General features: G+C 27.6%; 1 protein-coding gene across 2 annotated transcripts in view; it reads right to left on the reverse strand.

Moving 5' to 3' along the window:
* Positions 1–750: 750 nt before the first annotated feature.
* Positions 751–21,507, reverse strand: part of Xrp1 — a 34,297-nt gene continuing 13,540 nt past the window's right edge. The window contains exons 1-5 of one of the 2 annotated variants that reach the window (XM_065515563.1): positions 18,228–18,803; positions 15,147–15,236; positions 13,378–14,356; positions 2,192–3,216; positions 751–2,050 (exon numbers count right to left, since the gene is read on the reverse strand). In XM_065515563.1, coding sequence (XP_065371635.1) covers positions 1,502–2,050; positions 2,192–3,216; positions 13,378–14,182 — 2,379 coding nt within the window. In that variant the 5' untranslated portion in view covers positions 14,183–14,356; positions 15,147–15,236; positions 18,228–18,803 and the 3' untranslated portion in view covers positions 751–1,501. Of the gene's footprint in view, positions 2,051–2,191; positions 3,217–13,377; positions 14,357–15,146; positions 15,237–18,227; positions 18,804–21,507 lie in introns of those variants that run through there. The other variant, XM_065515565.1, reaches the window with a different exon arrangement.

Raw genomic sequence — 21,507 nt, forward strand, 5'->3', positions numbered from 1 at the left:
TCGGCTAAATCATTGGCACATAATTAGTGTGCCCCTAAAAGATGCAACCGAAATTGCTTTAATTTGACAACTCTCAACACTTTTCAGCGTTGTACATTATTGATACAAAAATGTGTCTCGGATAAATCATTAGCACAGGGACATTACTAGTGAATATTTCACTAGTAGGCAACAGAAATCGTTTGATAATTTTGACTAATTTGTGGATTTTCAGTCTTTTCCACTTTTCTCGGTAAATAATGGAGGAAATCGGCTGGAAACCCCTATTAACCCTAACTAGACACGCTGAATCCGAAAATGGCAACTAAAATTAAATACGATGAATTTTTTTTTTTTTAATTTTTTTTTTTTACTAACCCTGTCTAAAATACCCCAGTATATTATCATATAATGCGAGTTTAGGCTACTTTCTTTGTTCTATGAAAATAGATAATTAGTTTTTACAAAACCGTTCAGATCTATTTAATGCAGTCATGAGCATTATTCAAACTGGTTCACACTCATTCGCAAATGTGATAGTGGGTTCGTAAATCACCTGTAAACTTTTGCAACATATAATTAAATGCTTTGGTTGCACAAATTTGAGGCATCATTTGTTACAGGTTTATTTATCTACTTAGCTACTACTACTTTTAACGGGTATTTAGTAACATCCAACATAAAATCGAGGAAACGACAATTTCTAATGCATATCTTAGTTTATTTTACCTATTTCATGACAAAAATCTTTAAAACAATTAAAACACCAGATTTTGTTTTTTAGTCATGTTTTCGTGAACATGCTCTTTAAACATATACTTTATTTATATAATTATTTCTTTTAAATCGCAATATATTTTTTTTAAATATCTATTTATGTTTTATTTGCGATTTTACAAATACATACAATTATTTTTGTGGCATATATATAATTTAAAAAGACAATTGTTTTATTAAATTAGACTAACAACTTTACTTAATTAGAAATTATATTTTTTTGTTTTTATTTATAGTTGGTTTTTAAAACTTTTTAAGTAGTTTAGTATAAAATTGATTTTTAACAAAAACCCATAAAAATATAAAATAAAATGGTTAAAATATCAAAAAATAGATGTAAACATAATCATTTTATAAATGAAAAAAAATTTTAAAATATTAATATATTCAAATATAAAACAAATATGTAATTGATAATAATGATCGTTTTTACGAACATAGAATAGTGAAAAACAATATGTATATTATTTTTTAATTTAAAAAAGAGCATAAGTGGTGTATTTCATAATATATGTATAGTTAAATATGTGTTATATAATTTTTACTTTTTAATATTAAAATAAAATATTTGCTTATAACTAACAACAACTTATAATAACTTGTAAGTAATGGCATCTCATGATCAATAATGATTACTTGCTTTAGGTACATGTGAGTGTTAAAACAATAAATCCCATCAGCGCCAACGGATTTATAATCGTTATACGCCGATAATGATTTAGTGGATTTATTATGTGATGGCATTTCACTGATCAATTTGTAATTTGAAATATTGGCGTTTTACTGCAGCTTTGAGTTTCTTCTCCATTTTTATATAATCTTCCCATATCACTTCCAATTCCCTATATCGATGTTTTAGTTCTGTTTCTTCTCTCTCCAAAGCAGTATCACGTTCCTTGTGCTTCAAACGTGATTTGCGACTGGCTTCGTTATTCTTCGCACGTTCAAGTACTTTCTTCTGTTCGCTTTCACTTAAATGTTGAATTTCTGAGCGGTCCGGTATGTCACTGTGTGTTTTTGCAGGACGCCCACGTCCTCTTTTAGTGTTGATCGAGGCATTTGTGGTGGTAGCTATAGACGAGGCGGGGGAACTTGGTGCTGTATTTATGAAACTAGTTTGATTTGAGAAGGAATTAACACTGTATGGTGTATTTGGCGGAGAAAAGTCGTTTGAGATCTCATCGACGATTATTTCGGATTTAATAGAGTCACTTTTTGGAGAAGTTGATATGAGGTTATCATAAATAGCTTTAATGGAATCAGCTGCTGTTGTGTGCATTGTATCGTCGTTAAACTAAAAGAAAATAAAAAGAATATAATGGTTTAAAAATCGACTAAATAAAGAAAATTATTTTTTCAAGCTTAATAAATATGTACGTTATAAGTATGTACATTAATTAATATGGAAAATATGTAAATGTTAATAAATTAATACCTGATCAATCATATCTATAACTTTTGGTGTAGTTATTTCAGACTGTTGTGAGAAAACATTTTCTCTGCATAGTTTAGTGTCCAAACGTAATTTGAGGCGCTTTTCTAACATGTGTTGGTTGGTCTGTGAGCTGTTACGTTTTAGGGGATTTACCACAGCTATTGTTTCCTTACAATCAACAGTGCTGTTCACGTCAATGTATTCAGTTGTACAGAAAGTATCCACATCATCATATACTTCGCACACTTCTATATGATGAGCTGCAGCTACATCTGATGTGGTTGCTACGGGTGAATAATTGGGTTTAATATGTGGCTCAGCTTTGAATATATCGTTCATTAGATTTTGCGACAATTGAGATTGTGAATAGCCTGTAGAGAACATAACTTCACACGGCTGAGAGTTAATGAAACAATCATTTATGGAGAAATCGTTGTCAATGTTATTAAAATCGACAGCGTCCTCCGTTTGCCACATTCCACCAAAGCTGGAGTTTTCTGTCTCATCTAATAAATCCATTTCCACTGTATCAGTACCAGGAGCAACAGCGAATATTTCTTCAGTAATGTCATTATTTGCTGCCATATCGTCGTTAATGTTGTTGTTGTTGCTGTTATTAATATTATAGGTGGTATTATTGTTGCTAGTGTTATTGTTATTGTTGTTATTATTAAACAATATATCTTCCAACATCTCTTGTAATTCCAATTGATGCTGTTTTAATTTTTTATCATCATCAACTTCAGTCAACTGGTGTTGTTGATGGTATAGTGGTTGTTGTAGATGCTGCTGGTCTTCTTGCTCTTCCAACTCCGTTTCCTTATTTTTGCTGCTATTTTCCGTCAACAGATTTATATCAAATTCAAAATTGTCTAACGTATCCAAAAAGTTGTTCACTTCGTTTCCTTTGTCGTTGCTGTGGTTGTTGTTACTAATGTTGTTGTTGTTGGTGTTATTGTTGTTGGTATTAAAAATATTATTTGTAGTAACAGATGTAGTTGATGCGGTAACTTCTTGTAAGTATTCTATAAATTATTTAGTTTTTTTTTTTGGAAAAAATATTTAGAAAACAAAATAAATTAATAATGTCTCAATGTGAATTAATACGATTAACATAAATATTATTAAATGAATAATTAGTACCTAAATAATGTTTCAGTCTTTTGAAAAAAAAAAATAATAAAAATTCCTATTAAGTCCAAGTACATATACGATAGATGATCAAAAATTCCAAAGAATATTTTTTTTTAAATCATTCGCATTTTTTTCTACCTTTAGTCTGTTTTTCATTTAACATTTTTAGTGGTAACAGACTGTTAGCATATCAGTTGTTGTTAAAAAATAATGTTATTGTTTGCTGCTTAAAAACATAAGTGAAGCATACTTTAAAGCGCCATCTGATAAAATGAGACAACTACTGTTAAAACGAATGAAATGAATGCATACATATGTATGAATATGTATGAACGTATGTATTTTGCAAAAACACAATAGAAATTATTGTGAAATTAAAAAAAGATTGCATTTAATAATTCAAAGTGTTTAAGAATATGAAAAATACACCAAATAAAATATTTTTTTTTCAAAAAAATAATTTTTTAAAGAGAGACTGCTATTTGTGTATTGTAATAAAATAAATGTGAGAACTTTAATTATTTTTTTACTTTGTTTTTTACATACACAGTAAAACAAAAAAGTCATTTGCAAACATTGTATAATTAATTCGTTAAACACTTGCTGTTTGTTTTTATAAAATTACGAACATTTTTATGAAAAACAAATATTGAGCATAATTTAGTTTCAATAGCTATACCAAAAAAATATGATCATTAAAATATTAAAAATATATACATATTAAAAAAGGAAATTATTTTATTAATTAATACAAAATATTAATTAAATACTAAAATCCAACCTCATCAGACTAAATACGAGTGCTAAATGTGTAGAAAATAAAAGCCGGACAAAACAAAACCATGCATGATTCATGTTTACATTTTTTTTGTTTTACAAAAGCACACAAAAACAGAGAATTAAAATGACAGAGAGAAAGAGAGCAAGAGTGTGTTTTATTTCTAGAAGTTTTGTATCTCAAAGATACATACACACGTATGTGTACGTACATAAATATATATATTGTGTGTTATCCATGTGTATTGTGCATGCACAATCATGATTTTTTAGGTTTCAAAAATTTAACAAGAAATACAAAACAGCTGATGAAAATAGATATAAGTATACGTTAAAAAAGGAACGGTTTAGTTTCGATTTTAATAAAAAAAACATTTTTGTTGCAATTTTCTTATTGTCAAAAAATACAAACATTTTTGGTTTAGTTTACGATTTTAATTAAAAATATTTTTGTTATCATTGGTCATTGACATAAATTAAAATTGTGTTTAATAGGTATGTATATTCCACAGGGATGAATTTTATTTTAGAGAAACAAATTACTTCACACAATTAAGATTTAAAGAAATTCACTGAATTAAAAATATTCACTATGAAATATTTAGAACAGTTAAAAAATGTGTTACTATTTTTTTTAAATACAATTATTTATAAAAAGGGTTTTAAAGTCAAAACTAAATTTGTTATTTTCAATTCATAGAAAATTGTTGACAAAAAAAATATAAACATGACAAAATAAAAAATGTATTATTACCTCAATCAGTGACCAAGATAAACCTTTCGCTAACACGTTTACTTTGCGACTAATAACAAAACTACATCTCATTGCAGTTTTAATAACAGAGACAAAAATTAATAATATTAAAGAAAGAGCACAGTATATGGAATTTCATACAACAGATGAGAGAGATACATTCGGAGAATATTTTTTCATTTTGGGGGAGCACACTGTAGTTGTACTGTATGTTGTCTTTGTTTGGTTTTTCTTGTATTTTGCAAATAAATTTACCTCCAAGATCATTGTAGTTACTCTTTTTACATAGAGATGAAACAAAATAAACTTGTGTTCTTTCTTTGTTTTTATTTTTGAAGGTTTGTCATGCCTATTGATCTCTTTTTAACAGTTCTTTTTCGCACAGAAGACACAGTAATTATTTAAAGTGTGTAAAAGAGATGAACTAATATTTTGATTAGACGTAACAAGTGTCATTTCCTCTTTCGAACGTATAAATCTATAATAATTTAAGTTAATATTTTATAAACATACATATACAAATGTATGTAATGTGTAACTTGATTGTGAAATTAAGCAGATTTGCATTGATGAGGGGGAGGTAGGGAATTGGTTGTAAACCATTTAAATGTTATTAGGTATAATTCGTCTTGTATTTAAAAAATTTAATGTTAAGAATAAAACAAAGGAAAATAGTTTGTTAGGTTAAAAATTAAATTAAACTTTTTTCTGTTAAAAAACTTATTTGCACTTGAAAAGATTTATTTGTCGCCGAGTAGGTACTAACCCTTAATAATGAAAATCAAAGTTATACGCATTTAACTGTAATATATACATTAGACATGCCCTTAAAAATGATTTACTTTGGATGGTCTTATTTTGTTTATTAGAAGCTAAAACTAATCTACTGCAAAATTTGAGTGCAATCGGATAAATATAACCCGTGTCGGAAATCGATTGAAAGTTGTAAATTGGATAAATAGTGGTACTTTTTGGATATCTTAAAAAAATTGCCCATTTAAACAATATTTTCTAAACATTTTAAGTAAATCTTATCTTCTAGAAAAATTTGTCTTTGAATGTGCCTCAAACAAATGAAAAAAAATGTTTTTGATATACATACAAACATACTACATGGCTATACATTAGGGCAGGTCGATTTAAAAATCGCCCAACTGACAAGGAAAATCGTACTCTAGGGATCGAAATAAGAAACTTTGGACCTTACATCTAAAATGAATTCTGATGTTCCTCATTTTGACTCAAAAATCAAATTTTGAAAAATCCTACTATTACCCATTTAAAGTGCCGCAATTGAGTCTAAAAGTATGACCGACAGCCACTAACTTTGGAGGACCGACCCATCCATGCTAGTGGCACATAAATTTTGCTTATAGAGCGTATGATAAATATAAATGTGATGTAGGTAATAAATAATATTACACAGCACAACATTTTTCAGTTCATTGCTTTGGGACTCAATTCTGACAATTACACGTGAAAGTAGCCCCAAAAATTAAAACTTCTGCATCATTAGTTATGTCAAGTTGGCTGCCGTAATAATTTAATGGCCATACGAATTTTTTGCTCAAGGTGGATTTTTATCACTTTTTCCACATATATCTCGGTATACCGTACGGAATATCTCTTTTGTGGCCGAAGCAAAGTTGTAGATATTGAATAGGAGAAAAAAAGTGCATTCAGTGCCTTAAAAATCGCAAACATGCCCATTTTTTAAATTTTTAACCCATTTTTGCTCAATAAAAAAAATTACTACGGCAGCCAACTTGACAAAACTAATGTTGCAGAAGTTCTTATTTTTGGGGCTACTTTCACGTGCAATTGACAGAATTGAGTCCCAAAATCATGTGTTGTACTGTGTTAATCATGCGTCTATGAGAATCAGCATAGCTTTACATATCTTTAAGATTTAGTTTAAACTTTAAACCAACATAACTTTTGCTCGCAATGAGCGAAATGATTAAAACGAATATCGTGCTTAAGTAGCGGAGTATTCAACAAGCTCAAAATGGCGTTCGTGTCATAATAAACAAATTTGGAAAAATATCCTTAGTCAAATTTTGAAAAATCAGAATCAGAATTCATTTTAGAGTTATGGTTCCTTGGGCAAAGTTCCTTATTTTGATCCCTAGAATACGATTTTCCTTGTCACTAGGGTGATTTTTTTGAGTCTCTACAAATCGACCCGCCCTACTATACATATAATTTTGTTCCCTAGTATCTAAAATTAGTTTTATGCAAAATTGTAGTCCAATCGTCCAGTTTTACAAAATGTGGGTGATGAATTTAGTTTTTATGAAAAACTGTTGTAAAAAATTCGTCTTTTTAAATATTTTCTTTTTTTTGTTAAAAAACTATAACATACCCATGATACAACCATTAGAAGGTAGAATCACTAGGGAGAGAGTTTAAAATGCTATGCCTTGTTACGTCAAATAATAGAAAAATAAAAAACAGAAATCCAAAAATACGAATAATAACAAATGAAAATTGAGAAATATTTGGTTTATATTTGAAATATAATCGGAGTCATTGAAATGATGCATGCAAATCCGTGAGTGTTTCTTCAGCTCAACACCGCAGGCTGCACTCCATTCTTTAATTTTATTTTCAGGACATTTTATAAATCTTACATTTTGTTCAAATAAACATTTAAATTGAATTTAAAATATTTTTCAATTTAGTTAATTTTTGATGTTTTTTTTCAATTGTACTTTTATTTTTTATTTTATATTAGTCTGACAATTCAAGGCATGTAGAATTGAGAACATATTTTGTAGTGATTCTACCTTTTATTGTTATATTATGTAACATACCTACATATGTATTTATGAAAAACTTTATTTGTTATGAAAAAGTTTTTTTTTTAAAAAAAATATGTTCTTTTTTAAATGTTATTTTTTTTTTGTAAAAAACATATGTGTACTTGATTCTTTAGGAAAAACTTGGTGTTTTAGGAAAACCTTAATTTTTATGAAAAACTTGGTTTTTTATGAGAACTATATTCTATGAAATACTAATTATTTATGAAAAACTATTTTTTTGTGAAAAACTTGGTTTTTGTAATTTTTTTTTATAAAAAAAAACTTAAAAATTTTATTATTTCAAGCTTCAAAGATCAAAAAAAATTTACAAAATCAAAAAACTAGAGTATAAACTAGGGTTGTCATTGCAATAAAAAATATTCAAATAATCAATATTTTTCAGTTTAGATTAAAAAATTATTCGATCAATAATTGTCGAATACTCAAATAAATTTATTTTCAAGCTACATATAAATATAAAAATTTGTTTATATGAATAGAAATAGTGAAGAAAAAAATCTCAAATAAACAAGCCATTAATTTGTAATGTTAAACAAAGATATTCATCTCAGGAAATTTTGTCGCAATTTTTAAGATAAGCATACTCCCAAAATAAGTATTGATATAAAATTCATATATTACTTGAACAGATGTATGAGGAACAGTTAAAAATTTAGCCTAGATTCCAGTTATGTATGTATGGAAATGATTTTGGTAAAATATATACATTTTACTGAAAAATCAAAGTTTTTCAATTGAGGTGTTCCAAAAAATCATAGTTTAAACAATAGAGAAATATACACAGAGCCGAAACTCTCCTGTCAAAGATCTAACTCAGTTATCAGAACCTAAGTGGTGAGAAAGTGTATTTAGGAAAAATTTTGTTTATTAAAAATTACCGACATATGATAAACAGCCTACTACAATAACTATTAAAAGAAGTTAGAGTGTTATATTCGGATATAACGAACCTTATATACCTATAAAAATGTTAGCGAAAAAACATTTTTGGTAAAAAAATTTCACAACAAAATGTTTGGTGGAAAAATGTTTACAAAAATTTATATTTTATTTATTTATTTATTTATTCATTTTATTTATAAATTATTTATAAATATTGTTAATTATCTTTATTTTCATTGTCCATGTAAATAACATACATTTTTTTTTCTCGAATTCTCCCATTGTTGGTAATATATACAACCGATATAAATACAACCGAACCAGGACTTCTGAAATTAAAAACGGAATGACAAACTTATATACACTTACCACTCGTGGTGAAGGTTATAAAAAGATATATTTCTGTTTTTTATCTAGTATAATAAATCTGAATAATAACAAGTAAGAGAGCTATATTCAGCTGTACCGAATTTATATACCCTTCACCAAATTATACTTCAAAATACAAATTTTAAATATTTTTAGGTAAACATTTTTTCCCCGAAGTTGTTTTTTAAATTTTTTTTTCGAATTGTTATTTTAAAATTAAGGCCCTAATTTTGTAAATCACTTCACAAAGTGATATTTATATGGAAAGCAAAAATAAAATTTCAAAAATTTGTTTTACATATATACAAATTCTTAACAGAACAAACGCACCAAAATTCAAACGTTGATTTGCCTTTCATAATTTGAAAATTTTGTATATAAAACAAAAACAAATTTTCAAAATTTTTGAAATTTAGTTTTTCCTTTCCATATAAATATCACTTTGGTGACGTGATTTACAAAATTAGGGCCTAATTTTTTTTTTAAATTTAAAATTTTTTTTATACTGTGGAAATTACAAACAGAATGACAAAATTATACATATGTATGTAATATGATGTAGTGAATCGTAATCAATAACAAAATCAATTTCGAATTTTTTGATGATACGTTATTTTGCATTTTAGGTGACGATATTCCCGCAGATTTATCAATCGAAAAAATTCTAAAATTTATTTGTAAATAAACGATTAATCGAGAAAATCTAAAATGTATTTGTTATTAAACGATAAATTGAAAAACGACCCCGATTAGTAATCGATAAATCACTCAATTTCTTTTACCAAAATCGATCTTTAGTAAGAAAAGCTAAACAAATGCTAAATGGTCAATAACATGTAAATACACTCAGGGAAATGCTACAACTTAAAAATAAGAATACGTCATATTAATTCAATAATGTTCATTATAATAGAAACATTTTATTGAAATACGATAAATCAATAATTTTCAACATTAAATTAATATTGTCTCACATTGAAATTAAAAATTTCAACATTACTAAACTTTCGTTAATATAGCTCGTTAATATAGTAACACGAAGTCTGGTTATGTATTAACTAATAGTTAAACTGACAGTTTTAATACAAAAATATTTTTAACCGACAGTATAACTATAAGTCTGGTTATGGCCTAGACTTCGTGTTAATGGGAGTTACTTGTTATTTTATCCAAGGTTTATAAAATAACATTTCCATACGAATAAGTGGGTAAATATGCTACAATGTATGTAATTTGGAAACACTTATTTTTAGAATAAGTTAATTTATGAATATTGAAGGATCAGATAGAAGAACCTGAGTCTGAGTCAATAATTTTAGCTAAAATCCCTAATATTTTTATGAAATTAATCATTGAAAATATTAAAGATCATGGTGATCTGTGAAATCTTTAGAAAATCGTATAGGTATAAATCAGTGGAAATATTAAGGGACATGGCGATTCCATTGTAAATTTGTGTTTTAATTAGTCCTCAAGTTATTTATTATTGTTATGATAGGTCCTGTTATAAAAAGAGCTGTTAAAGAAAACCAGCATTTACCAAAATTTGATAATTAAACTTTACGAATTGACCAATTAATATTTAACATAATTTTTATCACTAAAATTATTTATTTTCAGATTTTACTGATAATATTTATGACCAAATTCACCATATTTTTGATACTGGCAAATTAACACACAATCTAATAAAGTTGTAGAATAGATTTTGAGTAGATACATATTTGGACAAATAGATACAAAGAAAGAAATTAAAACATCATTTATTGTTATCACTTCGTATGACTAACATTTTGTTAGTTCTCCTTTTAACCAATACAAACAAGTACATACATATGTATGTACATATGTATTATTAACTATGTAGTTCGTGTTTTATTAACTCCATTTTGTAGACATTCGGTCAATTATTTTCCATGCTCGTGTAAATAAACCCACGACACATAATTGATTAATTTAAAAATAAATACAAAAATCTCTTTTGAAATGCGCATGATAAGAAAAACGATCATTAAATTCTTATAGATATTGACCTACAAAACTACAATAGGGGGTTGATTGGCGTTTGTACAAGTACAACTGCTGCTGTTGCAACATGTTGGTAGTACCGGTATTTTTTGTATATTATTTGGGTAATTCCCCGTCTCTCATTAAATAGTAGTGAAAAATGCGAGACCAATCAACTCCCACCTGTAGGCTGAGTTGATTTGATTTGAAGAGCACAAACAAATATATTTAGAGAACAAATAGAGAGAGAGTGTAATTATTGTAAAAAAATTATGAAATCAAATTGTGTTTGCAATGAAAATACAAAACAAATAAATTGTTTTTATATTTTTCCTGGTGTGTATTTTAAAAACATACGAGATATTTTTTTTTAAACTCTTTTTCTTTTTTACTCCCCTTATCTTTTGGTGTCTCATTTGGTTGTTGTAGTGTGCTTGAATTTCACAACAATATGTTAAAGTGACGTAAAATATGATTTTATGTGCGAAAAGTGTTAAATAGCAAAAAATACAACAAATTTTACAACGTTTATAAGTAATTTTAAATATATGTAACTTTTTAAAAACGAAATATTACAGGGTTTAATTTAAAACTTTCTCTTTCCTTATAACGTTTGCATTCGCAACCTTTGGTGAAGAAAATAGAACTAGTTATTTGACTTATTCTTCACTTAAACATGGTGCTTAAATTGTTACAGATCAGTGAACACAAATCGAACATGTTCCGTTCGAAATTTAGTAATGTAATTACATTAAAATTGTTACTATTTCTACCAAATTTAATTAAAATTCGTTAATAAATTGTAAACAAGTTAAATGTTTTCAGTATTTTTCAAGTCAAATAACTAATGCGTTCAAAACGCATTAGAAATTAATCCTGATTTAATTGACCTACACATATTATATTTACATGATGTCTTTTACTTTGTAACAGTTACGATAGTGGTACCCGTTTGGAGTAAGCTGAATGCCGAGTAGTTTGCAAGGAAATATCGCAATATTTTGTTTTATTTGAAGGTTCAGGCTGTAGGCAATGTATTCGACATCCACTTTCTTCTGCATGTCAAACACAATACACTGTGAAAAAAGTTAAAATATTTCAAAATTTAGTGGTACTGCTATTATCTACATAGTTCGTAACTGTATATGAATTAATCCACTATGTATGGTAAATTTTCAAAATTACTTTTCTAAATAGGTTTGTTCAATTTTTTTTTTTGTATTGTTAGTTGATCCAGTTGAGTAAAAGGAAGGAATACGTGGTGAAAATCTAGTAAAAGTTAAAAATGTTTGGATAAAAAAGCAATTAAGAAAATCTGTTTAGAGTTTTGAAATTATTTATTACTCTCATTTTCAGCGTTTGAGCGATTTTTGAAAACAATGATTGTGTGCAGCGGCCATCATGTGGATTTGATTTACAGAACACGTTACACGGTTTACAGAACAGGGGAATAAATTAATTGCAAACTTCTTAAAATTTTATTTAGTACGAGATATTAAAGAAAACATACACAATTTTAAAGTATTTAGTCGATTTTCAGCTATTTTCCTGAACTAGAATATTTGATTTCTTCCAAAAATATAGAAATTATCGTTAACGTTATTATAAAATACTCACTATATGTTATATATATGTATATATGTTTAGAGACCTGCCCTTAATAAATGAAACGTTAAAAAATTTTACAACTTTTAATCGATTTCTGGTACGGGTGACCATTATACGATTAACTCTAAAATGTATGTCCTCAATTAGATCAAGATACTAAAGAACAAAATTGTACTCTTTCAAGAGAAAGTTATTAAATTAATGAGCAGGTCTTATAAATGTATTGTCAGTTTAAATGGTCTTTAAGTTCGCATATAATTTACTTTAGTTCAAATTAATTTAGACGATGATGAATCGAAAAAAAATTTAAAGAAAATATACTCATCAGAATTCACACAAAAAATCAAATATTGCTCAGTGCAATTTGCATGTACTCTACTGCTTTACACCAGTACCTTGGCACCTAACTCTTGCATCATCTTTATCATCGGTTTTAACATCCAACCATATTTTATGGGCCATCATTTGTTCCATGGTTTTCACTTACGAATGGTTCATTGCACTGTGATTTTTTATGTGATATTTTTGATTGTTTTATGCCTAAAACTCTTGAAACTCTTTTGAGTCCGGGTCAAAAAAAAGCAATAAATGTAAAATATAGTGAGTGAATATTAAACAGTCCACGGTCCATGAATGACATTCATGATGAGTTTATGTCGTGCTTTTTATAGATTAAAAACACATTTATACACACATAACCATGATAAGGACAACTCTGACGCACTGTCACTCGTTGAAAAAGTAAAAAAACCAAAAAAACTTTTAACTTTTTCGCAGAGATCGAGTGCAGGTTTCGAGTATGCCAAACCATGTACATACACAGTACTCACCATCTATGAATACCGGAACATTTATCTCTTCAACTGTAGCAGTAGGCGGCATTGCTCCACTCATATCCGCTTGTGAAAGGGACATATCGGCACCTGTCAACTCTATGCCGGCCATTGATGCCAATGTCAATGGTATTTCTGAATGCGCTTTGGCTGGGGATTGTATTATTTTGCTTTTGTTCGCTGACAAATTCAAATTGTTCACTGTACTTTTCGCTATTGTATTCTTGACGCTTTCTGGCTGTGTTTGCAACTGATCGCTGCTGGTCTCCACTGATGTGGGAGACAACTGATTGGTATTTGCTTGTTGGAGCGTTATTGGGTCCTGAATCACCTCCTGTTGGGTGTGATCGGAATATTGACTGTCGTTCAGATATTGAACTTTCGAATCTTTCTTTAGCACTTGGTTTGTGTTGCTTTTCACTGAAAACGTTTGCACTTGAGACCTTGGTAAAAAGGGTATTCTTATGATTTTTGTTTGCGTCTGGCTTGTTACAGTTGCCGTTTTCTGAGGGTGGTGGAGTTGTGATAAATTCAAATTTCTCTGGGGGTGGGGTCGCACTGTTTGAGTTTCTAACCGAACCAGTTGCGCTTTCGAAGGCCTGGTAAGCAAAAATATTCTTGGTTTCGAATTTTGTTGTGGTATTTGAATTAAAGTTCTTTGACTTTTGTTGTTGTTTTGATTTTTCTGACTGTTGTTGTCCTTGTTCAATAATGGGTTCTTGCTCAAACTGTTTACTGTTGTACTCATTGGGTTTGCCAACGGAATTTCGATAATTTCTGGTTGTTGGGGTTCCTGGATCATCAATATTATGCTTTCTGACTTTTCTGAACTTGTTGTTATCGTAATCGTATGTTGCACCTGTTTCTGTCGCTCCGGTTCTAATTGCTCTATTTTTGTTAATCTGCTTGTTGTTGATGGTTTGGGGCCGTGATTGGCTTGCTTGGATTTCAGTGTTGAATGCCATTTTGATCTTGGCTTCAGGGGTTCAATTGAATTATATTTATTTATTCGAAATTCCAACAAAAAGAGAATACATGTATAATAACAAACGGACAACAGATATTTGTATTTTATAAAAGAATACAGTACAGTTCAAATAGGGTTTTGTTTATTTATTGATTTTATAGCGGCATAATAAACAACGATTTGTTTTTGACAACAAATTGTATTTAGGAAATAGAGTTGACATAATGAGTGGAGCAATTGCGTTTTGTGGAAGAAAAAACAAATAAAAATACCATATTATTGAAGGTCCTTTAGCAAAAAGGATTGTTTTGACAATTATATATAAAAAATATACATTTTCGTGACAAATGATTTATGAGTGGATGGATTTAGTCAAAATGTTGGTTGGTATTTTTGCTTTTTTCGATATTTTTTCTTATGGTATGTATGTTTTTATTTGATTTTTTTTTGTATTTCTTTTTATTTTATTATTTTTTCTTTAATTTTTTCATATTTTTTTTGTTTTTTTTTATTTTTTTCCTTTTTTTTTATTTTTTTTTGTTTGTTTTTTATTTTTTTTAGTTTTTTTTACCTTTTTTGTTTTTTTTTATTTTTTTTTCATATTTTTTTATTGTTTTTGTTTTTTTTTTAATTTTTTCTTTGTTTGTTTTGTACTTTTTTTTAATTTTTTCTTATTTTTTTTTTTTAATGGGTGCATTAATTTTAAGGAGTGGGTAGTTATTACATGGTTCTACCAATCGGATACTATATTTCTTATTCTAAATTATATACATATTTGAAAAATTTCAAGTATACTTACTTTTAATTCACCGTTGGAAAGAAACAATGAAATTGTAAGGGACCTCTAAACTTGCTCTGAAATGAGTCTTAGACGCAAATTCCCTTCAAACTGTAACGATAAAAATAAAAATAATTAATTAATAACAAAGGCACTAAACGAATAATAATTTCAGATTTCAAAATTAATCATACATTATTAACCCTTTCGACAACATTCATAAAATGTATTTTTGATAAATTTTAAAATAAATAGTAAAAGGAGTATAAATATTAACATTTATTTGAGAAGTTTAAAAACAGGGATTATTATAGAAAGAGTTTTAGGTTAAGCTCGCAGAATAAAAATTTAATGTCCTTATGTAGGACTTTAATATTAATATCAGTTAATACATATGTCTACAGAAACAGTACTTTATGCACTTAAAAAAAGTCTATACGCCGCCAAAGAATTCAGGGCGGTTACTGCGTAACTCAATCCGAAAACGAATATGTTCGAAAATGTGTACGAACTACTTTGTAATTCGAAAAGATTTCCATTCGAATCGAATTAGGGAGTAACCCCCCAGGTACGTAATGTAGTTTCGATATTTATTTATCCTACAGCTTTATTTTAAATATTCTGATTCTGATCAATTAACAAAAATCAACGATTTATTCAAAATCTCTGAAATTCAAGCTAAAATATTGACAAAATTCGGATATGATAAAAAAAAATTATATTTCAATGAAAAATTATACGTGGACTTTCAAATTCATAATTATATAACATTTTTGTTTTAAATATTTTCACTTTTTTGTAAAAATCTAGATAAATGTTGATTTCTTGGAAATCATAAAAACAAATTCGTAGAAAAAATAATTAATTGATTAGCAAACATTCAATGTATAGAGATACTTAACAAAAAATATAAATAGTAAATGACTTTGTTTTATTTCCATAATTTATTCCATGTATACATGAGTTTATTTCTATTGAAAAATAAATTGAAAAGATAAGCAAAGTACAGTGACGCATATAAGTGATTATTTGTATAATATGAAGGTGTTAAAATTTGGTTATTTCAAATATAAAACATAATTTTTAAAATGGCTTTTTCTGAGGTTTTAAGGTCTCAAAAGAATCTTTAAAATATGACATTAGATTTTAGGCTTTCTTCTTATCATTGCTGGGGTGAAATTCGTTATTCTTGTAAATCTTCCAAAATATTACTGTTTTTCAGGAAATAGGAAACTTGAAAACCATTAATAAAAAATTGCATACTCACTAGAATCAATACTAGAGTGTCCAAAAAACCAGCAAATTCATAAAACCGGTTTCCGGTTTAACCGAAAAAGTGTTTTTTTTGAAAAAAACCGGTTTCGGTTTTTGTCTTCAAAAAACCGGTTAACCGGTTTATATTAAATTTTTATTTAATGGAAATTTAGCATTTTTGAATTCTTTATGCAATTATTTTATATCTTTTACGAAATGTTGGAAAATGCTACAATTTTCTATAAAATAAATCAATATTTTTAAAAATGGTATCAAAGTTTTTCATAAATATGTTTGAATGAGCTTTAGAATATATATTTCATTAAAACCGGTTAACCGACTTACAAAAACCGGTTTGTCAAAAAACCGAAAAGTTAAAAAAACCGAAACCGGTGGAGTTTACAAAGATGAAAAACCGGTTGACCGTTTTGGATACTCTAATTAATACACATCGGACTAGAATTATTTTATTTTCAATATTATGTTTTGAATTTTAAACCTTATATAATGCCTAATAAACCTTATAATAATGCCTAATAAATTTAGGGCTTTTTCTTTTTTAAAAATGTTAGCCTAATAAATTTACAATAGAAACAAAATGACTGCCATTTTTACAATATGGTTTAAGGATCAGTATATTTTTGTATTCCATTATAATTAAGGAATAAAGTTTTACAAAATGAAACGAAAATCTTTTAAAAAATTACAAAATTACAATTGTATACTTTTCATTCAAATTTAAAAAAATTTACAAATATTTTTCCAATTTTTTTTTGGTCAAAACTTTTCATTTTGGAAATATATTGCTAGCAATTCAACAAATGTTTATTTCTTCATCATTTACACAAATGTACGAATAATATTAGTAACCACTGCATTGTATGAATTTGGTTGGACAATATTTTTTTCCCAGAAAAGAAAACGCCATCAGTTTTATATTATGATAAAATGGTTCATTACATTTCATATAACTTTAGGGTTTCGTTTTCATTTTAGAAATAAAGTATTTTTGTAATCGTTTATGTATTTTGATATTACATATGTACTTAATTTATAAAATATTTATTTCATCATCAATTGAACGAATAATATTATTAACCACTATATTTTATGAACGTGCATATACAAATCACATTACTAACTTAAATTATTATCTTTACCAGGTATTTTGCAAAAACATATTGTCATTAAATAAAGCTTTTAAAAGTATTAAACAAATACTATCTACCATTTTTTTTATCAAATATGTATGTATATTAATTAAAAAAAAGCTTTTAAGGTTTTTCCAAATGTTAAAAAAAAATTTAATTCGGTATAACAAGTAATTATAGATAATTACAGTTTACATTTGGCTGAAAAAAGAAATTATACAAATTTTACATCCATATTGTTGAAAACAATAACATTTTTATGAAAACGTAATTTTATTAAACACAAACAACACGACAATATGGCAGCCGGCCAAAATGGCGTCATGTGTTTTTTAACGTATAGAACAAGTTGTATTCATTCGTAGGTACGAGTACGTACAGTATTTTTAAATGCAAAGTGCAAATTTAAACATTAACAAAAGAAAAAAAACACGACTTGTTTTGGTTTTAAACACCAAAAAAAACGTAAAATCCCACAAACCAAAAAAAAAAAATTAAAAATTTCAACAGAAACTGTTCAATATTGTAGGTACTACATACATACATATATAAATTTACACACTTATGGAATGTAGTCTACTCATAAGTATTTATGTATGTTTGTCACAGATAAAAAAAAAAACATGTTAAATTACGTTCTAACATATAACTTTCTAAATGTTAATAAAATTTAAGAGCATAATTTAAGTTTACTTACAATTATATAACTTAAGTAGTCGCCTTTATTAATTGGGTTTATTAAAAAACCCTTCGTAATAACTAAACTTTACGAGCGCGGTTTGAGGAAATTTATCGAAAATTTCCTCTAAACGTTTCCAAAAAAAAAAAATAACTTTGATTTTATTTAATTGCGTTGTGTTGTTTTAAACAACAAAAAATTTCAAAATAAAAATAACACACGTCTATACTATATGTACGTTTGTCTACGTTTTTATGACTTGTAAAAAATTTTATAGTTTAACTTTTCACTATATTATTATTCTTTTCTTTTTTAGCAAAACTTTTTAAGAATTAATTCTTTTTTTTAATATTTTTTTTTTTACATTTAGAATTTGTTTAAAACAAATTCACTTCTTTTATTGAAAAATCACTCAATTTTAGGGATATTTCCTTCTTTTAGTACTATTATTATGAAATTGAAACACTTGGGTATCGCCCGAATGCGAATTTAAGACAAACAGTTCAAATTGTACTTTTGTCAGCAGCTAAGTTTCGTTGTGAAATTCATTTTTCAATACAAATGTATGCACAGTCATTCGATTTGATTATGTGTGCGTTTGAAAGCTTTTTAGATACGCGCACACACAGTTATACGTCATGTTTATTTTGTATAGCACATGTGGATGGTGGTTGGTATCTGTGTGCTTGAAAGCTCTAAGTTGCTAAATACTGAAAATAAAAAAACCCCATGTTTTGATTAAAAATACTGTTTTCTTTGTTTATGGTTGTTCGTTTCGTTTAAAATCTTAAGTAGAGGTATTTGACATGATGATCATTTAAGGTACAATTTTCCCATCTGCTTGTTCGTTTGTTATGTTTGAACCAAGGCGAATTCATATATGAATTCGCCTTGGTTTGAACCACGGATGTAAAATGTATAGTATTATGAGCACGTAGGTAATTTGTTTTCAAAAAGTTTTCTCAGAATAAACTAATTAAAAAAAAAAATTACAAAAAAAAACTGAAGCGAATATTATATCATAAATTTAATTTTGCCCAAAAATTAAATTAATTTTTTTTTTAAGTAGAATTTCGTGTTCGGTTTTAACCGAAACCGTGTTAACCGGTTTTGATATTTTTGTAATGACAACTAGTTATTTCATGCATTCTTTTGTAAGGAGTGGTGGTTACCCAGCACATTATTTTATTTACTAGAATAAGTACTTATTTTTATACAGGCTGGTAATGAACTTTTGCATTTAGCACAGCTATCTAGTGTGTTTGACTGGAAAACGGGAGGTTAGTGGTTCGCCACCTGTCAAAGACATTAATTTTTTTGTTCATATCATATTCATTTATATGTTGATGTTAAAACTATTGTTAACTTCCAATAAAATAACTCGTACATGGAGCAGTGAGTTAGCAGCTTGACTATCAAACACAAGCAAATAATGTGACTGTTCGATTCCCACACAAGGCAATATTTTTTGTGTTTTTTTTTAGCTACATATTCTTGTTGTGAATTTACTACTTATTTCTCAACTGATTGTAAGTACATTTGTAAGCTTGACCCCTGAATTTTTTAAAAATCTCGAACAACGGTAAGTAGTGTTTCAGTCAAATAATAAGTAGTTATCGCTTTGCTCCAATTATACTTGCTGGCTTACTAGGTAAGTAAAGTTTTTGCTGGGTAGCTTTAAAATTTGTAGTTTTTAGTAGTCAGGAATGGTTAATATTTAATAACTATAAATATGTAAAAATTTCATAATTATTACATATCTCAGTCAAATAGAATTGAGTATAACTATGTAACAAAATATATAATACCTATCACACACCCATCAAAAGTGACACAACTCAAAATTTTAAATTTTTTAGAAATCGAAAATAAATATACATATACCAATTGCGACATTAGCGTTTTTTTAGCCATAGTTAACAACGACAGAATACACTGATATCTTAAGTATAGATAAACAAGTGTATTGTGCATAGTTAAGGCGTAAAATTAATTTTTCGGTTTATATAACCCGACAAATAATTGTTGAGTTGAGTCACTTTTGAACTGGGTGTGCGATATATTCACTATTTAATTGAATGGTTGATCATTTTGAAATTATTATTATCACTTCGACTTTGTGATATGAAACAGAAAATGTTCCAAGTTCCAAAAAAGGACATATAAGATGCAAACGCACTTCTTCATAATTGTAATAGGATAAATATGTCAAGATGTTGTTTATTTACATATGTTAATTGTGCATACTGCAAGTATGTATAACTCATATACGTGAAGATAATTTTGGAGGACAAAAATGAGCGCAATTTTTATCAGAACATGTCCACGTATATATCATACCACGTATGGCTGGGATGGGCGATCTTTCTATTCCGTGTCAAAATCACCACTTCTGAACCCTACAATACATCTTTCGCACGTTGAAACCGATGGAACACATTCAGCATAAGCTTCGGTGATCTTTAGCGGTACTTTTTTTAAATTAAAGAAGTAAAGCAAACTTCCCGCACATGACGCTTTGTTGGCACAAAATTCAACTAATTGGCTAATTTTGTTGGCACAAAATTCAACTAATTGGCACAAAATTCAACGATAATATGAACTAATTAAAACCAGGCCAGTTCACTTTTGCAAGATTTTCCATATTTGCGAATGGCATCTTATTCCCATCAACGGAATTATTAAGCAGTTGAATTAGAATTTAGCCACTACCCTGCTGATTTAGTTTTCAGCTCTGTGTATATAAATAAAATACGTTAAAAACACAAAAAAATAAGCTGTTCATATTTTAAAAAGCTTTAAAATATGAACAGCTTAGTTCACTAAGTTTATATTTTAGAGTACCCTATGGAAGTAAAAAGTGTTCATATTATCGCGAGTGCACTGTATACCCAATATTTTGGATACAATTTTTTTTGAATAATACATTAGAATAAAAAACTGTCTAGGATTAATATAACATTAAGTTTGTAAAAATTAGCTATAAAAATATACACAAAAACGTAAATACAAATTTTCAAATATATCCTTAAAATTCAATCGAGAAGCCCCCCATAATCCCATTCTGAATTTTATATATGTATGTTTTTAATAGGGCAATGACTCATATTTAAGGAAATTCTTTGGAAAATGGATGATATCTTGTTAGAATTATCCTTTGTTAAAGAACGATTTTCTATACTGTATTATGTTTTAATGAGAAACGGATTTCTAGAAATAAATTCTAAAATGTAAAATGTATGTATATGATTGAATAGCTTTAATATGGAATTTATATAAATTATAAAATTATTTTATA

The sequence above is a fragment of the Calliphora vicina genome, chromosome 1 (genome assembly GCF_958450345.1).
Source record: "Calliphora vicina chromosome 1, idCalVici1.1, whole genome shotgun sequence".
In the NCBI taxonomy this organism is placed as follows: Eukaryota; Metazoa; Arthropoda; class Insecta; order Diptera; family Calliphoridae; genus Calliphora; species Calliphora vicina.